Source organism: Sinocyclocheilus anshuiensis, unplaced genomic scaffold (assembly GCF_001515605.1).
Source record: "Sinocyclocheilus anshuiensis isolate Anshui unplaced genomic scaffold, SAMN03320099.WGS_v1.1 scaffold1079, whole genome shotgun sequence".
Lineage (NCBI taxonomy): Eukaryota > Metazoa > Chordata > Actinopteri > Cypriniformes > Cyprinidae > Sinocyclocheilus > Sinocyclocheilus anshuiensis.
The window spans coordinates 83,353-104,609 of record NW_015548207.1 but is presented as its reverse complement, the minus strand read 5'-3'; the positions used below and the strand labels follow the sequence as shown (position 1 = coordinate 104,609).

General features: G+C 33.0%; 2 protein-coding genes across 3 annotated transcripts in view; one reads left to right on the top strand and one right to left on the bottom strand.

The window, feature by feature from the left end:
* Nucleotides 1-4,129: 4,129 nt before the first annotated feature.
* LOC107653555 (ras-related protein M-Ras-like) lies at nt 4,130-12,435 on the bottom strand. 2 transcript variants are annotated; one of them, XM_016440295.1, is made up of 6 exons: nt 12,278-12,435; nt 8,269-8,475; nt 6,368-6,521; nt 6,186-6,285; nt 4,831-4,910; nt 4,130-4,745 (listed from the first exon to the last, which is right to left on the bottom strand). In XM_016440295.1, exons 2-6 carry the CDS (start codon nt 8,459-8,461, stop codon nt 4,646-4,648), a joined length of 627 nt encoding a protein of 208 aa, XP_016295781.1. In that variant the 5' UTR covers nt 8,462-8,475; nt 12,278-12,435; the 3' UTR covers nt 4,130-4,645. The 2 variants fall into 2 exon arrangements, with proteins under 2 accessions (XP_016295781.1, XP_016295782.1); XM_016440296.1 differs by lacking the exon at nt 12,278-12,435 and having other exon boundaries at nt 8,269-8,513.
* A 1,580-nt stretch (nt 12,436-14,015) lies between these two features.
* Nucleotides 14,016-21,257, top strand: part of LOC107653584 (tyrosine-protein phosphatase non-receptor type 4-like) — a 39,098-nt gene continuing 31,856 nt past the window's right edge. The window contains exon 1 of the mRNA XM_016440326.1: nt 14,016-14,347. The gene's annotated coding sequence lies outside the window, so the exon portion shown is untranslated. The remainder of the gene's footprint in view (nt 14,348-21,257) is intronic.

Genomic DNA, 21,257 nt, shown 5'->3' with positions numbered 1-21,257 from the left:
CCATGCGTTTTTGTAAGATAAATATCCATATTTCAAACGTAATAAACACTTTTTTCTCAATTCCGCTGACTGTGGTACGTGGAAGACATGCAGATGGATGACGTAGGACGTAGGCGTCGTGTGCGCGCCTCTGAGCAATGCAGGAGCAAAGGAAGCAAAGTTTCCGTACTTAAGCAAATATAAACCAGTCTCCTCTTGGCTTATATCGAAATCCTCCGACATTTTTCTTTACAAATCCTCATTTTGTGCTTCCAATTCGTGACCGGTGTTTTGAACTGCACCCGGGAATACTCATATAACTCTTCCTTATATGAACTTTACAGAAACATTTTTATATTCTCGTGATGGTTCGAAGATCTGAAAAGTCAAGAGATTTGCAGCCTTGTGACTTTTATAGTGCAAATGTGAAACTTAGATATGCCCGAATTTTGGGGACAAATCCCTTTGGTTGGTTCAAGTTTAACGGTCAATTTTTGATGTCTGAAAGCTGTTTCAATTGATGGAACCCTTTGAAGATTAAATGTAAATATCCATCCATCAACAATGAAATGAATCATGCAGAAAAAAAGACAATAAAAACAAAATATATACTGAAGTGACGGTGCAGTGAGCCGAATACAAATATCTCTTTTTGTTGTAGGCCTACAGGAACCTTGACCTTGAATTGCTGTTATTTCTTTTGTCACAGTGACTGTGTGACTGGCACAATAACAAGAGCCTAGCTTTCCACACTCAAATCCATTCAGAAAGTGCTGCAAACCCTTGATCAACATGTTTATGATCAATTAAGAACACTTAAGCTTTCCTTCTGTTCGCTAATTGCATTTGGGCACGGTATTGTTGGGTCTGTCTGTGAATGAGGTTAATACTATTATAATAATTATTAACATGAGTATGTGCAGACATCAGTACGTTTCATATCCAGCGACTGATTTCCTCTCATGTAAAGTAGGTCGCATAAGAATAAGGATGCTGTGGATAATAAGGCTGTTTTTCTTAAACTTGAAGTGTTCACTTTGTGAGAACTCTAGTGTTTTCTTATAAATAGCGCCATCTTGTGGCTGAAAATGCATAACATAAAGGCTGGTTGGAATGAAATACCAAAAAAATCCTATGGAAATAGTAACAGTATGGTAAAGCAGTATGCTATTTATAACAAAGCCAAATTTTCTGTTATTTTATTTAAGCGTTATTTATTCACTTATTATTAAGAAATTATTAAATTAAGTATTATATTTAACCTATGTGCATAAAACAAAACAAAAAAATAAACCAAGACAACTGCAATATGGGATTTATGCTGATTCAAACAAAATAAAAATAAGGAATTCACAACTGATTGATTTATTAGATTTTGATGATGTTTATATTCCACTTTACAAATTCTTACAATATTCCTGATGCAAAAATCCCTTCTTTTTCAGAGCAGTTTTTGGCCTTAATGATCTTCATACAAACATAATCACAGAATACGTCATTTTATAATAAATTACTTTAAAAAAAAAATAGTAAAAACAAAAAAGTAATAACTGAACCACAAAATTTGCACCAAGTTTCAAACAAAACTGAAAATGTAAGGAGAACATCCAGTCTTTGAAACAAAACAGATTCCGTAAATTTAAAATAACACGAAAAAACAAGAGCAGTATACAATCACAAAACGCCTAAACCTTTAATATGCTAAACACTAAAGCTGGACTTGAAACATCAAAAGCAAAATTGGGGTATAGAACAACATACAATACATTCAAAACATCAATGAAAACTTCTAAACAAGCAAAAACACATTCAAAGTAAAGTGACGATGCATTCAAGACAAGCGAAAAAAGATAAACGAGATCAATCCTGTGATCTTAACGTAACACTGTAACGTTTTTGTGCAGTTACTGATTTGACTCAGTTTAATGGCAACATAATTGTGATCAGGCATCACATTTTCAAAACTTTCATCATAATAGTCTTGATCTACAATCCTGATTAATAACATTATATATCTTCACTGGGGTGCTGATGTAAGAACAGCAACTTTCTTTGAGTTTTTATAGATACAAGCGACACATCACACATTGGAGGCGTGGTTTAATGTTGGGATAAACAAATCCAGGTTACCATAGTTACCCATGCATTTCTAAGTGGAAAATCAAAGAATATCCACCAAATTTTTAACGCAAGTGCAAAGGCGACCATTTGTAAATTGCGTTGTGGGATGTACACTCAGAATTGTGAGATATAAACTCAGAATTGCGAGACATAAACTCTTATCTGCGCGATATACACTCAGAATTGCAAGACTTAAACTTGCAAGATGTAAACTCAGAATTTCAAGACTTAAACTCAGAATTGCGATATACAAACTTAGAATTGCGAGTTACAAACTCAGAATTGTGAGAAGTAAACTTAGAATTGAGACGTAAACTCAGAATTGCGAGACTTAAACTTGCGAGACGTGAACCCAGAATTGCGAGACGTAAACTCTTATTTGCGCGATATACACTCAGAATTGCAAGACTTAAACTTGCAAGACAAACTCAGAATTGCAAGATTTAAACTTGCAAGACATGAACTCAGAATTGCGAGACGTAAACTCAGAATTGACATATAAACTTAGAATTGCGAGTTACAAACTCAGAATTGTGAGAAGTAAACGTAGAATTGCGAGGTATAAACTTAGAATTGAGACGTAAACTCAGATTTGGGAGACTTAAACTTGCGAGACGTAAACTCAGAATTACAAGATATAAACTAAGAATTACGAGATGTAAACTCAGAATTGCGAGACTTAAACTTGCAAGATATAAACTAAGAATTGCAAGATTTAAACTTGCAAGACATAAACTCAGAATTGCAAGATTTAAACTTGCAAGACATAAACTCAGAATTGCGAGACGTAAAGTCAGAATTGCGACATATAAACTTAGAATTGCGAGTTACAAACTCAGAATTGTGAGAAGTAAACTTAGAATTGCGAGGTATATACTTAGAATTGAGAAGTAAACTCAGAATTGCGAGACATAAACTCAGAATTGTGAGACATAAACTCAGAATTACAAGATATAAACTAAGAATTACGAGATGTAAACTCAGATTTGCGAGATATACACTCAGAATTGCGAGACTTAAACTTGCAAGACATAAACTCAGAATTGCAAGATTTAAACTTGCAAGACATAAACTCAGAATTGCGAGACGTAAACTCAGAATTGTGACATATAAACTTAGAATTGCGAGTTACAAACTCAGAATTGTGAGAAGTAAGCTTAGAATTGCAAGGTATAAACTTTGAAATGAGACGTAAACTCAGATTTGGGAGACTTAAACTTGCGAGACGTAAACTCAGAATTACAAGATCTAAACTAAGAATTACGAGATGTAAACTCAGATTTGCGAGATATACACTCAGAATTGCGAGACTTAAACTTGCAAGATATAAACTCAGAATTGCAAGATTTAAACTTGCAAGACATAAACTCAGAATTACAAGATATAAACTAAGAATTACGAGATGTAAACTCAGATTTGCGAGATATACACTCAGAATTGCGAGACTTAAACTTGCAAGATATAAACTCAGAATTGCAAGACTTAAACTTGCAAGATATAAACTCAGAATTGCAAGATATAAAATTAGAACTGCAAGACGTAAACTTGCAAGACGTAAATTCAGAATTGTGAGATATAAACTTGGAATTGCAAGACGTAAACTCAGAATTGAGATATAAACTTAGAATGGTGAGATATTAACTCAGAATTGCGAGAAGTAAACTCAGAATAAACTCAGAATTGTGAGATGTAAACTTAGAATTGCGAGACGTAAACTCAGAATTGCGAGATATAAACTTAGAATGGTGAGATGTAAACTTGCAGGACAAAAACTCAGAATTGCGAGACGTAAATGCCAAGTTGATGATAGCAAATTTAATGAAAAAATGCAACAGAAAAAAATCTGTTAATTAGTTAACAGCATGTTACATTACCATATGTAGTAAAACTGTATTTATATTTAACAAGCACTTTTATGGTAAATTGTTGTTGAAGTCATTAAAAATGTATAAAACTTTTTATGTAAAAACTTTTACACACTTTGTGCTATTAATTATGTGTTTTACATGTTATTTTAGTGTCATGTGTGTAACCCCGATTCGTTTTTTTCTTTTGTTTTGACATATCTTAATTTTCTTCATAAAAACAAATGATTAACAATGGTAACCAGTATTTCCCCCTCCTTCTGAGTGTATCTATAAATGCCAGTTGTGCAACTTGAATCCCGTCTGTTCCCTTGTTGTTTTCAAAGCCGTTATGCTGTATTAACAATCAATTAACAATATAGAATTCAGCACAATAAATATAGAAACACAATACAAAACAAGGCCTCCGAAAGTTTGTCTCTGAATTTTTCTCTGAGAGATAACGTGAGTGAACAGCGCTAGAATCCTGTCCGATCATCCAGGCTTTCACCTGCTCAGAAAATCCCATGAAAATTGGCTTAAATTCCACATTTTGGGGAATTTCGTCATTAATTATGGAATATTCAAGCTGTGTCCTTTAGTTCCTGGATATTATCATAGCTGTGTGTGTGTTTTAACAGTCCGAGTCACAGAGTCATCATCGCAGCATTGACGCGGCATTGAGCATTGAGGGTGTGCGTTCACAGTAAGACGCAGTGCAGCCTCTGGGAACCCGAAGGTCTGTCTGCCCGCCATTTGGCTTTCCTCTTCTTCTTCAGGCCTCGTTCTGGGATCTGCTGACTGTAAACGGAGACGATCATGCTAACACATAGCTTTGTAGCATACGGAGAGTCAAAGTAGAGGGAATCTGTCAAATTCGACTCACCGTATCACTCTGACGAGCTCGTCAAACGCTTTGTCTACATTCATGGGTGGATCCTTTGCACTTGTTTCAATATACGTGATCTGTGAGGAAGATATAAATATACAACAATTAGTAGAAAATTATCTACTATTATTATTATTAATAATAATACTATTACTAATAATAATAATCATTAATTATTCTATTTCTTCACAATGGATTAATCATTAATAATAATAATTACAATAATGTATTAATATAAAATACAAATAATAATGTAGAAAAATAGAATGAAAAGTCAACATGAAATCAAAAGCGACTATTTCTTAATAAACACTGCTCGTCTAATTGTGAACTATTTATTGGTTTGCATTATTGTTAAGAATATTTGCTAAATTGAAAATATTAAAGAAAAGTTTAAATAATAAAATGGATCAATCAATAAAATTAAATTACATTATAAAAAAATAATAATGTACTAATAATGTGAACATTTAAGAATATAATATAAAATAATAATGTTTAAAAAAATTAAAGAACAAATGAATTGATCAATAATAATAAAAATAATGAGGTAAATATAAAAAAATATATATAAAAATAATAATGTAGAAAAATTAATGAAAAAGTTAGCATGAAATCAAAATTGACTTAAAAAAACAACAACATTGCCGGTCTTATTGTGAACTATTTATTAGTTGCATTATTCTATACAATTTTAAAAAATATTTACAAAAAAATCAAACAAAAGATTACATAACAAATAGGCCAATCAATAATAGTAATAATAATAATAAACATTCAAATAATACAAATAATAATGTAAAAATATAATAAAAAAATATATAAAGATAATCTGACAGTTCAATAATAATGGACCGATAAATAATAATAATAATAATGATGATAATAATAATGAACATTCAAACAATAAAAATAATAATGTAAAAATATAATTAAAAATATATAAAGATCATTTGACTGTTCAATAATAATGGACTGATAAATAATAATAATAATAAAACATTAAAATAATAATGTAATAATGACAAAATATAATTAAAAGAAATACATAAATATAATATAAAAATAAGCATTTAGTAAAATTAATGAAAAAGTCTAGATTAAATCAAAATGGACTCTTTCTTAATAAACTGCTGGTCTTATTGTCACTTAGTAGTTTGCGTTATTGTAAAATATTTGAAAATATTTCAACAGAAAATTAAATGCGGACAGACTAATAATAATAATAATAATAATAATATAAATGTATAATATAAAAATAATAATTTAGAAAAATGAATGAAAAAGTCAACATGAAATGAGAATGTATTTCTTTGATAGATTAAGTGTGTTGTGAATGGCGTTTGACTCACGCTGTGTTTGGAGGCCATCTCGCGTCCCTGCTCACTAGTGATCTTGCGTAAATGCACCAGGTCAACTTTATTAGCCACCAGAACCATGGGAAACGACTCCCTGCAACACACACAATAAAAACACTCAATAAATCGCACTGAATATCAGTCTGCATCTCAGATGTGTTTATGCGTGTTCATACCTGTCCTTCACTCTCAGAATCAGCTGGTGGAAACGATCCACATGTTCAAAACTAGCTTTATCAGTGACTGAAAACACGATGAGAAAGCCGTCTCCTGTCCTCATGTACTGCTCTCTCATCGCACTGAACTCCTCCTGCCCCGCCGTGTCCAGAACTACACACACACAGGTTTGTTCTTGTGAATTGTGGGGACATTCCATAGGCGTAATGGTTTTTATACTGTACAAACCGTATTTTCTATCGCCCTACAACCCTACACCTAAACCTACCCCTCGCAGAAAACTTTCTGCATTTTTACTTTCTCAAAAAAACTCATTCTGAATGATTTATAAGCCTTTTGAAATATGGGGACACTCAAAATGTCCTCATAAATCACCTTCTCGTTGTAATACCCATGTCATTATACGAATTTAGTGTCCTCATAAATCACAAAAACAAACACACACACACACACACACACACACACACACACACACACACAGACATTGCCACTCCAGTTTATACACACAATACTGGTTTGCATTATTGTAAAAAATGTTTCTAATATTTATCAAAAATTATTAATAAAAGATTAAATAATGGAAAAAATAAGCACAAACACACATATACACCGCAAACCCTCAAAGTTTTTTTATCTACTTAATTTAGTCACATTTTATTTTTATTTTTTTCTATTTACTTATTTTATTGACTATTTTATTTTTAAATTAAACCTTCCACTCATTGTTATGTTGATAATTTGTTGAGTATTTCACATGAATAAAATTCTATATATTCTAAATATGTATTAAATTCAGCTTTTTAAATTGTATTTCTTAATGTATGGTTTATCTTTATACTCTACAGGGTATTATATTAAAGTATTTTTCTTATGTTTTCTTATTTTAACATATTATATTAAAAGTTAAAAATAAAATATTTGACAAATGAATAAATATGTATTAAATTAAACTTTAAAAAATGTATTTCTTAATCTATGATCTCTCTTTGTATTACACATGGTATCATATTATTATTATTATTATTATATATATTACATTAAAAGTTAAAAGTAAAATATTTGACAAATTTATAAATGTTTTAAATTAACCTTTTTTAATTTTATTTCTTCATTTATGATTCCTCTTTGTATTGCACATGGTAGCATATTAAAATATTTTTTGTATTTTAATATACTATATTAAAAGTTAAAAGTTAAATATTTGACAAATGTATAAATATGTATTCAATTAAGCTTTTAAAATATTATTTATGATTTATCTTTGTATTGTACATTGAACTATTTATGCATAATATAATCAGTGTTGTTATTGTTAACTAAAAGAAAAGATTAAAATCATTTTTAATAGACATAAAATACAAAAATGTTTATAAAATATAAATAAAAATCTAAAAATTAGAAATGTTGCCTTAGTAACTAACTGAAATAAATGACTGAACTAATAAAAATGACAAAAGCACATAACAAACTTGCTAAAACTTAAACTAAAATAAAAATGAAAACTGTAAATGTAAAAATAAAAGCATTCAATTCAAAATATTAATAAATACTATAATAGTATACAAATAATATCAAAATAACACTTAAGATAATGCGCTTGTGGTATATAATACAATATTTGATATTTTTCTCTTTCATTTATTTTTCTTTGCAACTTTTATGTCTTTAATATTTGTCTTTAAAATGTCTTTAATATTTAGTTGTATTTATTGTGATATAGACCACATTGTTACTATTAACTCTAACTCTACCGAATGTTTTGTGCTCAGAAATATTTCATATCAGAAATGACTGCTTTATGATTCAGTGTTGTGTATTTAATGACTAAAGGCTGATTTGATTTGTTTCAGCTCCTCTGGATCTGCACTGCTCTCTTCTGGCTTCGCACTGAACTGCTCACCGTCCAGAATGGCCCACTGGCCGTCGATCTCGGTGTGTTTGAGGTACGAGTCCTCGATGGTGGGGTCGTAGTCCGGGACGAAGATCTTCTGGAAGAACTGTATGGTGAGCGCGCTCTTCCCCACGCCTCCGTCTCCCACCACCACCAGCTTATATGTGGGCAGGTTGTCCCCGGGAACCACGCTGGTCGCCATGGAGACAGCTACACCTGCAATACAGAGACAATGGTGTGTGATGAGAGGTAGGAACGTGTACAAACGCATACTGTGATGAATCTGTGTTAATTAATCAGCTGAAATTATTCAGTATTATAAAGTACATTTGCACTCGTGGCTTTATGGAGTTTCTTTGTTATCAGAACACACAATGTAATTTTTGTTTTTGTAAGATTATTATTATTAATACTAATAATTATTATTATTATATAAATTATAGTTATTATGATCATTATTACAATTGTTGTTGTTGTTGTTAATATATTATTTATAATAATAATAATATATTTATTGGTTTGTATTCATGTAAAAAAAAATAATAATAACAAATGGATTTATCAATAATGATGATGTTAATAATAATAAAATAAATATTAAAATAATAAAAAAATTATGTAAAATAAAAATAAGAATAATGTACAAAAAAAATAAACATCAAAATATATTATAAAATAATATTAAATTATATATTATTATTATTAGTAGTAATTATTATTATTCTTAGTACTACTAGTAGTTTTAATTATGTTAATAATGAAATAATTCATAATTAAAGTAGTATTATATTAATAAGGACTGTTATGATTATTATTATTAAAATATTAATATAAAAATATATTTTTATTGGCATTTTTGTCAAATCAAAATTAATAATACCAAATGGATTGATCAATAATGATATAAATAATACTAAAACAATAAAAAGTATGCAAAATAAAAATAAGAGTAATGTATTAGTAATGCAAAAATATAAACATGTATTATAAAATAATATAAAATATATTATTATTATTAATAATGATTATTTTAAAATTGAATTATGATTGTTGTGATCACTATTGTTATTATTAAAATATGATTAATAACAACTATTTATTGGTTTGCATTCAAAAAAATAACACATGATGCTTGAGCATGATAATAATAATAATAATTATTATTATTACTATAACTATTATGTCAAATAAAACACAAGAATAATGTAACAATAAGGTAAAAATATTTAAAAGATCTAAAAATAATATAATTATATAAACAGTAATAAAATTAATCATTTTAATAAATATAAACAAATTATAATAACATAGGGTTGGAAAAACAATATTAAGCAATAATGTTTTACTTTTAACAATCTAATCCCAGAAAATAAATCCTTATTACGTTCTTCTGAATATTCAGGTTCAAACAGAATAATATCACAGGAAAACATCGAGTCAGTAAGTTGAACCCGAAAACTGGAAAAGTATGATTCATAAATGAATCATTAAGGTTCTTTTTCCACTGAATCGTTGAGAACAAAAAAATCTGACACAAAAGAACATTCTTCAAAACATCTGTTTGTGTTTTACAAAAGAAATAAGGTGAGTTTAGAACGACACGAGGGTGAATAAACAATGACAGAACTTGTGAGCTGAAGTGAGCTGCTCCTTTAAGAGAAAAAACAACAGACTTTTAACGTCTGAAATGTCACTAATGGACTCTACATTGGCATAAAGAAGCAGTGTGCAAACCGAGGCTTTTCCCAGACATCCAACTAGACACACAGGAAATACGGTCTAGACGAGACACTAGGATTGCCACGCTGTGATTCTGCAGTGTGATCTCAGCTCCAAACTGCCAACAACAAGAAAGACTCAGACAGATTGAGCTAAAACTGGACGAATAAAATTACGCCAAAGACTTCCAAAATACAGAACCCAACCTCCAAACCACAAACACAAGCTCTGATTTTAACACCCTGAAGTGTTGGATCTTTAGGCCTGATGTCAGTATCACACATCTCCTCCAGTCGCCTTCCTGTCAGCCACAATACAGGGAAGTTCAGGATTTCCTTTCTGAAATCATCAGGAATATGACTCCACTTTTTAGGGATCTCAAAAACACCTGGCTCTAAATCAGGCCATTTATGATTCATTTTATAGGAAATTCTAGATAATGTGTACAGTTAAAGTCCGTGATTTCATACATGACTTGCTGAATTTGAGATTATTGGAGAATGTTTTACAAGAAAATACAATTTCAGTCTTTCTACGTTAAAATTTTAATTTAATTCGATGTGTTACTTGCCATTTCTTGGTAATTTCTGGGTTAAAAGTGTTTCTACACCAGTTTTTTTGCAGGAATATGACTCCACTTCTTAGGATCACAGAACCACCTGGATCTAAAACGGGCCTTGTACCACTCATATTATAGGACGTTTTGGACAATGTGTGATTTCCTACATGACTTTATGAATTTGTAAATAATACAGAGATTACTGGAGTTCGTTTTACAAGGAACTACTATTATATACATTTCATGTTTAAATCAGTGTGTCACTTATTGTTTCTTTGTGATTCATTTTGAAATTTACAAGCAATTTTTTTGAGCAAAAATTGTTTCTGGGCCTTTTTTTCCCCAGTTTATACCACAGTCTTAAAATACAACAAATCGGCTATTCGTGTTGCGAAAAACTGTGTTTGAACAATGCTGTTGTCAATATAAATATTACAATCTTATGTCTGTAAATACACTATCCAAAAAAAAAAAAAACTAAGATTGAGTATGTTTTAATTTTTACAATTTTGAATGTTAACATTTTTTAAATATTTAAGTAAATACTCCTTTAAAAGATAAACATTAATTTTGATTACCTAATTGTATATATAATTTGTTCAATATTTATATTACATTTTAAAATATTTGTTTTTTTAAATAAAATAATTTTATTAATTTTAATAATTTTAAAATAATTGTTATTTTCACAATAATTGCTAAAATAGAAATTATTTTAGTTAATACTAAAATTACCTGAAAACAAAATGTGAGTATTGATTAATTTGATCATTTCTCTCTCTCTCTCTCTCTCTCTCTCTCTCTCTCTCTATATATATATATATATATATATATATATGTAAAAATATTGGACTCCATAATTGCACAATAATTTCACATAATTTATCATTTTTAATATTTAATTAAATATTTACTTAAAAGCTACATTTGATTTACGCAATTGTATATATATATATATATATATATATATATACAGTATATATATAATTTTTATTGAATTTAAAAATATGTGAGTACATTTTCACAACAACTGCTCACTAAAATTAACAGAAAACAAAACGTGAGTATCTTAATATTCAAGAAAATATTTTTTTACAATTGCTCACTAAAATTAACTGAAAACAAAATGTAAGTATTTCAATATTTCGTAATATTTCGTAATGGACAAGGTGTAAATTGGGTGCAGTTATGGCTAAGTGTTTTAATCTAAAGAAAATCGGTTGATTAATCGGCCTTTCTTTAGTAAAAACAACTGTCACGTACTGTACCTACTTTTCAACACACAACTGTACAGTTTCTTTTTGACTATAATTTGACTATATATTTGCTCATGATATGTGATATGTGCATATCAGTACACCCACCTGGACCAATCTGTCCGGGTTGCCCTGATGCATTACCCATTAAGCTTGATCTTAGTACGTGCATATCTATGTTCTCCATTATATGCAGCTGCATTGCAATGAAAGCATCTTCCTGGCAAAAAGGAAACAGTGTCTTTTGCATTTTGAGATTTGCGTGTGCAACTGCTTAATGTTGCAATTCACCTTAATATGTTCATGCATAATGCATAAACGCACAATTCAACGGGTAAAACATCTATATAAAACATCCAGTTCTCATAATAAACGCTTGTTTAATATATAGAAACCGCGATTTTATTCCTTTGTGCTGTGGATAGATGTAATCAGCATGCATTTAATTGTCATGCGAGATTTAATGATATGCATTAAAAATTACCTTAACACAAGACGACAGCATATGCCAGTAGACGGTTCCGTTTCCACAAATGTTGCAGCCGACATTACCGAGTAAATACACACGCGGAAACGTTTGTCTATTTGTTATACAACTGGATGCAGGTGCTTTTTATCGGGCCGCGCGAAGAGCCGTTTTCAGTTCCTCACACCTCTCGAGAGCGTTCACTGTTAGTTTACACTGACTTACAGCGCTGGCAGGGGGAAACCGGCCAGCTCTTTGACAAATATCACACTTATTTAAAAGACTTCACGATATATATTTGTGATTTTGATTATTTTGATATATATTTTTCTGTAAAAATGGATGAAACAAAATTTTAGATGTAAATATTAAGAATAAATGTGAAAAACAGATAGTTGGACACCCCTCTTCCTCTCGGTTTTGGTACGTTCCACTGTCAGAGCTCAGTTTGGAAACCCTCGCATGAGTCTTATTTCAAAGAGTGCATAAGTATTAATGTTAATATTGCTTTATACATTCGTTTTACTCATTTTATTAGACAAATAAATGAAAAATGTAGCAAGAATTTCGAATAAATAATTAAACAACTGTATAAAGTGGGTATTTAAAAGAGGGAATGGAACAGATTTTAAATCGACTACACATTGTATTGTATTGGACAAAAATAACAAATTAAATCATATAAATATTTATAAATATAAATCAATATTTAGTACACATAAAATGCCCATTACCCATAAACAACGCTCTACACCTGTCAATCATTTTAAGTGTTCAGGCTTGTTGATAGGACTTTAGATGCACGGTGTACAGTATCATGGTGAAAAAAAAAAATCATGTACCAGGGTATTTACTAGCTAAAAAAATCTACTAAAAAAAAAGGCTACTTTTTAATAACAGTCATGATATTATATTTTGGGGTTAAAAATCGAATTTCAAAACTGACATGGGTTTTAAATCCATCAAAACGCATCCATTTCGAACTGACGGGCTGATGCTGTGATTCGACTGAATGATGTGCATGTTTCACATGCCACGCTCCTTCAGCTAAAGATAAGAGACATTTTGGTTTCCGGCTCATTTGTACACAGACAAATTATGTAATTTACTACAGCAGAATATGCTGGAAACTGATCTGTAGCGGTGATGTGTTCTAGAATCACTAATAACTTCATAATGGTTGCCTAGTAACAGACAGGCTTTCTCTCGAAGCCCCCCCCCCCCCCCCCCCGCGCCCCCCCCCCCCCCACCCGTGTTCAAATTGTCATCTAGAGCTGCTAGAACCTTCTAGACTCGTTTGTCTAGAGTTGCTGTCGTCTATAAAGTGTTAATGTGATGTAATTGTGTTTGAGGCGCAGATTCAGGTCGCACCTTGGAAATGAGACTTGTATAACTTTAGATCCTCTCCAGTAGATGGAGCTACAAACACACACACGAGCGCTTGGGCCAGAAGCTGGTGATGTTAATAATGTAGGGGCTAGTTTTTAAAATATGTGGGATATCTATGATATTCCATCACACATTTTAATCTGACAAAATAAAATTATCAATTTAGCCTGTTTTAAAGTAAATTTACACAAATGACAATAATCTATCTATCTATCTATCTATCTATCGTTCGTTCTCGAGTAAGAACTGAACTTATCTGTGCATTCCAGGCCCCGCCCCCGCGTTTCGACCACGCCCCCACGACAGACCTATGAGAATGTAGGCGGGGCGTGAGCGGTTGCGCCATGTTAACGCTGCACGTTGCAGCCGCAGCAGCCAGTAGCAGCAATACATAGACATATGCGGGATTATAGAGCTAAACCCGGCCAGCAGCCACAGAGATGATTGCAATTGCGTCTGAGGCTTTTATTTAATGCACCGCACCCGAGAAGAAGCCAGGATTGCGTTCCCGTTTTGGAAATATTATTTATTACTGTGCCAGAGGCCCCCTGATTTGAATGTAATGTGAACATCTACAGCAATGTGGTTATTTACCTGCAGATGAGCTGCTGTTTTGTCCTCTCCCCCCTCCTATTCTCCTTTCATCATAATTCAAGATAATCTTCAATTCACTGGACTCTCCTAGACCTGTATATGAAGGTAAGCATGCTTTATGGTTGTATTTCTGTATCGGTGTCACCATTGCATGCATGCCCTGTCTTCCTTTTTTATCCCATTGCATAGCAACCAAACCAGCCGATGCAAGCTTCCAGATCCCTGACATGATGCACAGACAGAGGCATAAAACGTGCATTCACCTTGCACGCTGATTTTAGGGACAGGTTGCTTCGGACGCCATGCATATGCCTTTATGTAACCGCCAGGGTTTAATTTCTGCTGCATGTCAATATAATCCATCCATATGATGCTCAAAATGAATGCAGTGTCTGTGATTTGTGCAGCCGGGCAACATAGATTGCATGCATAGTGTTTCGTTCTGTTCTGATACCTGGCAACCCTCTCAATGGCCTCTTTTCGAGATCCTTCAGCTGTCATGTGAGATGCATGAGAGCTTTTGTGTTTATTTAAGGTTTATGTCACATCTGTACATCTCAGCTGCTCCCCATTGTGCCTTATTTTCTCTGCCACATCATTACATAACCGCAGCTCTCATCCTTTGCATGCAAATAATCTGCTTGCATACAGTTGGATCCAGAGAGGACCTTATATTAGTGCAATGTATCGCCATAAGGTTTGTTCTAATTGTTTTCTGTGCACTACGCATCTCCCCTGGTTGAGTCGGTGACATCATCTCCTGTTCTGTCCCCCTGGTGTGTGAGCGTGTGTGTAAGTGCGCATTTTTCAACAGACTGTAATGGAAGATCTGGATGTGTGGTTTCGTGCACAAAGCCCTTTTTCATGAGAAAATTGACGTGGCGTGCAACTGTGGTTTTTATTGCAGTAGGGTTGGATGTTTCTATGAAGCTGGCTTTGGTTCAGGTGGAATAGGTAACTTGGATGGATGATGCGTCGTGTTGAATGAATGAATGAATGAATGAATGAATGAAAGAAAGAAAGAATGAATGAATGACAGCCTGTTGGGCTTTTAGCATCTTTGTCTTCTCATTGTCTAGCTCAGGGGTTCATGACTGGTTTTTCTTCTGGACTGAGATTTTAGGTATGCATGCAATCGTAAAAAAATACTTGTAGTTTTATAGATAAGCGTGCAGTTTTACTTGTAAAATGTTACTTGTAATGTCCAACAGTATCTTGTAAGGTACTGTTTTAGGCTTCCACTTGACATCTAATGCAGATCTTGCATTCAACATTTACAGGCCAAATTTTAAGTATGCATGCAATTGTAAAAAAAAAAAAAAAAATTATATATATTTACTTGTAAAATTTTAAGAATGCATGCAATTTTGCTTGTCAGGTCCAAAATGATCTTACAAGTTCTGTTTTGGGCTGCCAATTGACGTTCAATGCAAGACTTACTTTGGACATTTACAAACAATATGTTATGTATGCATAAAATATAAAACAAAAATTCCTTGTAAGATTTTTGGAATGTGTGCAATTTTACTTGTAAAATTTTACTTATCAGGTCCAGAAGTATCTTGTAAGGTCTGCTTTGGGCTGCCAATTGACGTTCAATGCAAGATTTGCTTTGGACATTTACAAGCAAAATTTTCAGTATGCATAAAATGTAAAATAAAAATGACTTGTAGGATTTTAAGAATGCATCTAATTTTACTTGTAGAATTTTACTCGCAAGGTCCAGCAGTATCTTGTAAAGAACTATCTTGGGCTGCCACTTGACATTCTTTGCAAGATCTGCATTTGGCATTGACAAGGAAAATTTTAAGTATGCGTGCAATTGTTAAAAAATTACTTGTAGTGTTTTAAAGAATGCATGTAGTTTTACTTGTAAAGTGTTTCTTGTAAGGTTCAACGGTGCCTTATAAGGTACTGTTTTAAGCTGCTGCTTGATGTTAAATGCAAGATCTGCATTGGATGTTTACAAGCAAAAATGTAAGTATGCATACAATTGTAAAAAAATTACTTGTAATGTTTTAAAGAATGCATGTAGTTTTACTTGTAAAATGTCACTTGTAAGGTCCAACCGTGGCTTGAAAAGTACTTTTTTGGACTGCCACTTGACGTCCAATGAAAGATCTGTATCCTGAAGCAAAACCAGTTGAAAACCATTGAGCTTACTTGTATATTTGTACATTTTTACTTGTAAAGTTAACTTGTAAAATGTAAATCACTCGCAAATGCGACTAAATCTTCACTCTGGGTGACTAAATGATATCTAACATTAGCCATTGGCTAATAAATTCTTAGATTTTACTCGCCAGTGTGTGAGTTGGAGGCCAAGTATAAGTTTAGCACAGGTATATTTTCAGTCGCCGAACACTCTGACTGAGCGCTTCAGAGTTTCACTCTCCATCAAGCGATCTGTGCTATTTTTAATTCATCTCAATGGATGCGCAGCGTACCTGTATTTGACGTACCGTAAACTCTAGTGTGACGGCGCATGACTCGCTGTCGCTTTGCTGATAGCACTGTTTCTCACACATGTAAAGAGAGAGAGAGAGAGAGAGAGTCTTACATAGCATGCAGAATTGACACGCTACATATAAACAATATTCTTTGTTCTATCTTCCTGTCAAAATAACAGAGTTAATTTGGAATTCTTCAGCTTTTAAGAACAACCATAAGATACTGCCGGTTTCTTCGTTAGGGGGCGGAACTAATGCGCAAACGGCAATCTCATTGGCTGGCGCTCACCTATTATCGTCCCTGTTTTGATTTCAGCAAATCAGTTCGAGCGAATGCAGACAACGTCATTAATATTCATGAACCCAGCAGCTCATTAATCCTTAGTGCTTTTTATATTGTTATTAGTAGTGGAATTTTGTATTATTATTATCTTATCAGTATTATTGTTAGTGTATTTTTTTTTTTTTTTTACAGAAACACTGAATGACCAACAATATCTTAAGCACCACCATCAGTCCTAAGTTCAGTTAAAATGAGAAAAATGCATTCATACATGGTTACCAATTTTAATTCTAATTACTAAAGTTCAATCATTAAATAATGCTTGATTATCATAATTATAATGCTTGACTGACTGATGTTAAGAGTGTACTTTCAGATATTTAAAAAGCTGTGCCATTTTACAACCATAAGCTTTTATATATATACAATATTAAATAGTATATCAGTCTGCCGAGTAAACTAAACAATTTACTAGCCAATGGCGATTTTATTGCCAAGGTGTGTGTAGAGGGCTGTTAAAGCTGAGCATTGAAATGTGTTCAAAATACAGTGAACTGCATACGTCCAATAAGACACAAAATTTGACTGAATTGGAATATTGACAGTTTTGTAAGTGCATAAATGACAACAGAAATGTGATTTACCAGACTAATGCATGGAATAAATAGGGGGATACATCTTTAGTATTGGCCATATTATTACCAAGTAAATTTGTTGTAAAATGTCATAAAGTGTGACTGAACACATGCTTTTGATGTCAACAGCACAACATATGGGAATAGTTTTTTATTATAAATTAAAATGATTAATTTATTTTGAAATCTTAACTATGCACAATTACACAGTTTTTAATTCATTTGTTATTTTATATATTATTATTAATATTATTACTCTCATTCAGCATTAGGATTTTCTGTTGATGTTTATCAGAACACTAGTTGAGAACCTCTGTAGCTTATGATGCTTTATAGGTTATAATGGCTTCATCTTAGAGAGAAAGATGGAAATATTGGTTTAGGGGGCTGACCAAAAGAGTTTTTTGGGGGGTGGAGGATAAACTTATTTTGTAACCCCACTGTCTGAGATCTTCTGAGGTGTTGGTGGTCTGAACCCCACTCAGTGGAAAATTGTAAGTGTTTCGGTGTTTGTGGTGTTCGATGACATCCGGGGAAACTTCTACAGAAGAGAAATGTTCCACCACACGCACTCTCTCTCGCACACACACATCACAGTTTAGCAAGTTATACAAAGAGATTGTCCTTTCTGCATAGATACGCAGGACAAATAAGGCTGTGCTGATGTAAGTATCAGATGTGAATGTTATATTTAGGACTGATTTGTGTTTTTGAGATCTTATGATTGAAAATCTTTTTTATGTCACGTCTTTTCATACTTCATCACGATAGTGTTGAAGAGATCCTAAACAGTGATGCTTTTGTCTCGAAAGACTTGCTTTGTAAAGGTACACTGATGTAAATTTAGTCAAATGGATGTCAAAAGTTTAAGTATGCTCAAACGCATTTGTTATTGATGGCACCTTTTGTCTGACAGCACCTTTCCATGTAGATTGTGTCGTAGATTAATGGTTGTAATTACTTGGGTGGGGGAGTTTGAATAAGCAACTGTGACCGTCCAGAAAGGTTGCATGTTTGTTCCTACAGGTCACGAGCTCTGACCCCATGTTGTTTACGCAGCTGCATTTTAGTGTTATGGGAGCTTGTTTCGTATAGCATGAACGTGTAAAGAAACTTGTGTGTGTCCATTTTTAGAAACCATTAAAAAATGTAAAAATAAACTACGCCTTCAACTGTGAATGATAAATGATGCAAATGCCATTTCAAAGTGGAAGAGAAAGCTTGGTTAATTGTAAAGAAAAAGATACATTTTTGTCTTATTCGTTTGTAAAAACTATAGTTCACCCCCAAAAATGACAATCATTTACTCACCCTCATGTCATTCCAACCCTGTATGACTTTGTTCTTCTGTGAAACACGGAAGAAGATATTTTGTAGGGCTGTGCGATATTGAAGAAAAATGCGATATGCGATAACTCATTAAATAATGCGATAGTCGATATGCGATACGATAATGCTTAAAGTGCCACATGCTCAGATGAAACAGTTTTACTCACCTGTTGCTGAGTCAGTTCTGTGAACTTCTGTAACTATCTTGTCATATATATATACTGTATATATATATATGGTTATTTGTATGTATGTATCAAGAGCTCCTGTAAAACCACAACAGATTCCTTGTGTTTGCGCACACTTAAGTGGAGAATAAAGCTCATGCTCCTGTAAAACCACAACAAATTCCTTGTGTTTGCGCACACTTAAGTGGTGAATAAAGCTCATTCTGATTCTAATATAACTAGCATACATGTTTCACTTTTTGTGAGAAGAAAGCACCCCTACAACAACTTCTGAAAGTGAACCGTAGTGTTTTACTCTAGCATTACATAAAAATGTCATTTTAACATTAGTGTAATCATTTTAACATATGTTTAGGAACTGAATAAAAAAAAGGGAAAATCCAACACTAAGTATTTACTCTATGAATTCAATATGCACTGATTCTTATTTAAGCTATAAAAGTTATTTAGGTAAGAGCAGTGAGTTATTTTCTCTTTGTGTTTTGTTCATGGCCCCATATATTGCAAGCCGTAGCGATATGCATATTGCGATATGTATATTTGCGATATTTCGATAATTTCGATATATTGCACAGCCCTAATATTTTGAAAAAGGTCTTAATGTTTAGTTTTCTGTCCTTACAATGGAAGTCAGTGGGGTCCACTGGGGTTTTTGTTTGGACCCCATTGATTTTCATTGTAAATACAAAACAAACACCCCAAAAACAGTAACTTTTTTAAGCATCTCGTTTTGTGTTCCAGGTCTAAACAAGGGTGAGTACACTTTAAGTACTTAGTACAACTAGTGAATGGTAGTCTAGTCACCCTCTTCCCTGACCTTAGCACCAGTAAACGTGCTGCGAATGTGTTAAGCCAGTGTTCTTGGAAGGAGACTTTGTATACGACATCACATAAGCTCATATCCTGCTCGCCGTGAGCTGACCTGTGGACAGATATGGTCGTTTTCTCCCAGGTTGTGGTTACAACACATATGAATGCAGTGTGATTGAATAGGGTCTATCGAATAACAAGAAACAAAGACTCTAGTATTGGGTTGTGTCGAGACTGAGATCCTACAATGAGTCCCAAGCGTTAGAGTTTTTAGATCCAGTAGGAGACTCACTGTCAGGTCTTTGATTCTGCGCCAACCAATCTAGAGTCTTTGGCTGTAGATATCCTGCTTTAAGAGTCCAGAGTGGGTTGTCTAAAGCTAAACCATTTTAGAATGGGTGCTATAAAGTCTGAGATTTTACAATGGGCCGTCCGATATACTACTGTGAGTTTCTCTAGTCTAGACTCTAGAGTGAAATGCATAAAGCTAAAGTGTCTTGATTGTCTTATCCAGAGTTAAAGGAACACTCCACTATTTTTGAAAATAGGCTCATTTTCCAACTCCCCTGGAGTTAAACCGTTGAGTTTTACCGTTTTCGAATCCATTCAGCCGGTCTGGCGGTAGCACGGGTACCATGGGTGCAGCAGGCGCAATGATATTACGCAGCGCCTGAAAATAGTCCCCAGCTAGGTAACTTCCAATGGAAGGCACTCTCCAGTAGCCCTGTGCGAGCAGGTGGTCACGTTGGTTATGTTGGCGGAAGTTAGCCTATTTTCAGGCGCTGCGTAATATCATTGCGCCTGCTGCACCCATGGTACGGCAGCAAAGTTCCTTGATTATTACGCCGGAATGAGAGTATAGTTCCTAGCCACATCGGCCTAGAAAATCACAACTTTTCATTTTCCGTCACTACAGAAGAGTCAAGTTTTAAATAGGAATGGAAAATGAGCCTATTTTCAAAAATAGTGGAGTGTTCCTTTAAATTTTTACACAGTTTTTTAGTTTTAGGCTTTCTTTTTGTCTTTTGACCATAATATCCTTTAGATTTAGTCAGGATTTTGGCATGTCATATTCATTCATTTTAGTCCATTTTTAGTGATTAGCCAAAATTATTATTATTATTTATTTATTTTTTTTACCAAAACACAGAAAACTAAATTTATGTTTTAATTTCAGCTGAAAACCAAAACTGGAAGTCAAATTTGGGTTACTAGGTAACTGAACTCTTTATGCTCTTCATCCATTTTTGGTCATAGATGCTGACACAGTTGAAGCACGTCATTTGACCGAAATCTGGAAACTGAAAAAAAAAAGAAAAA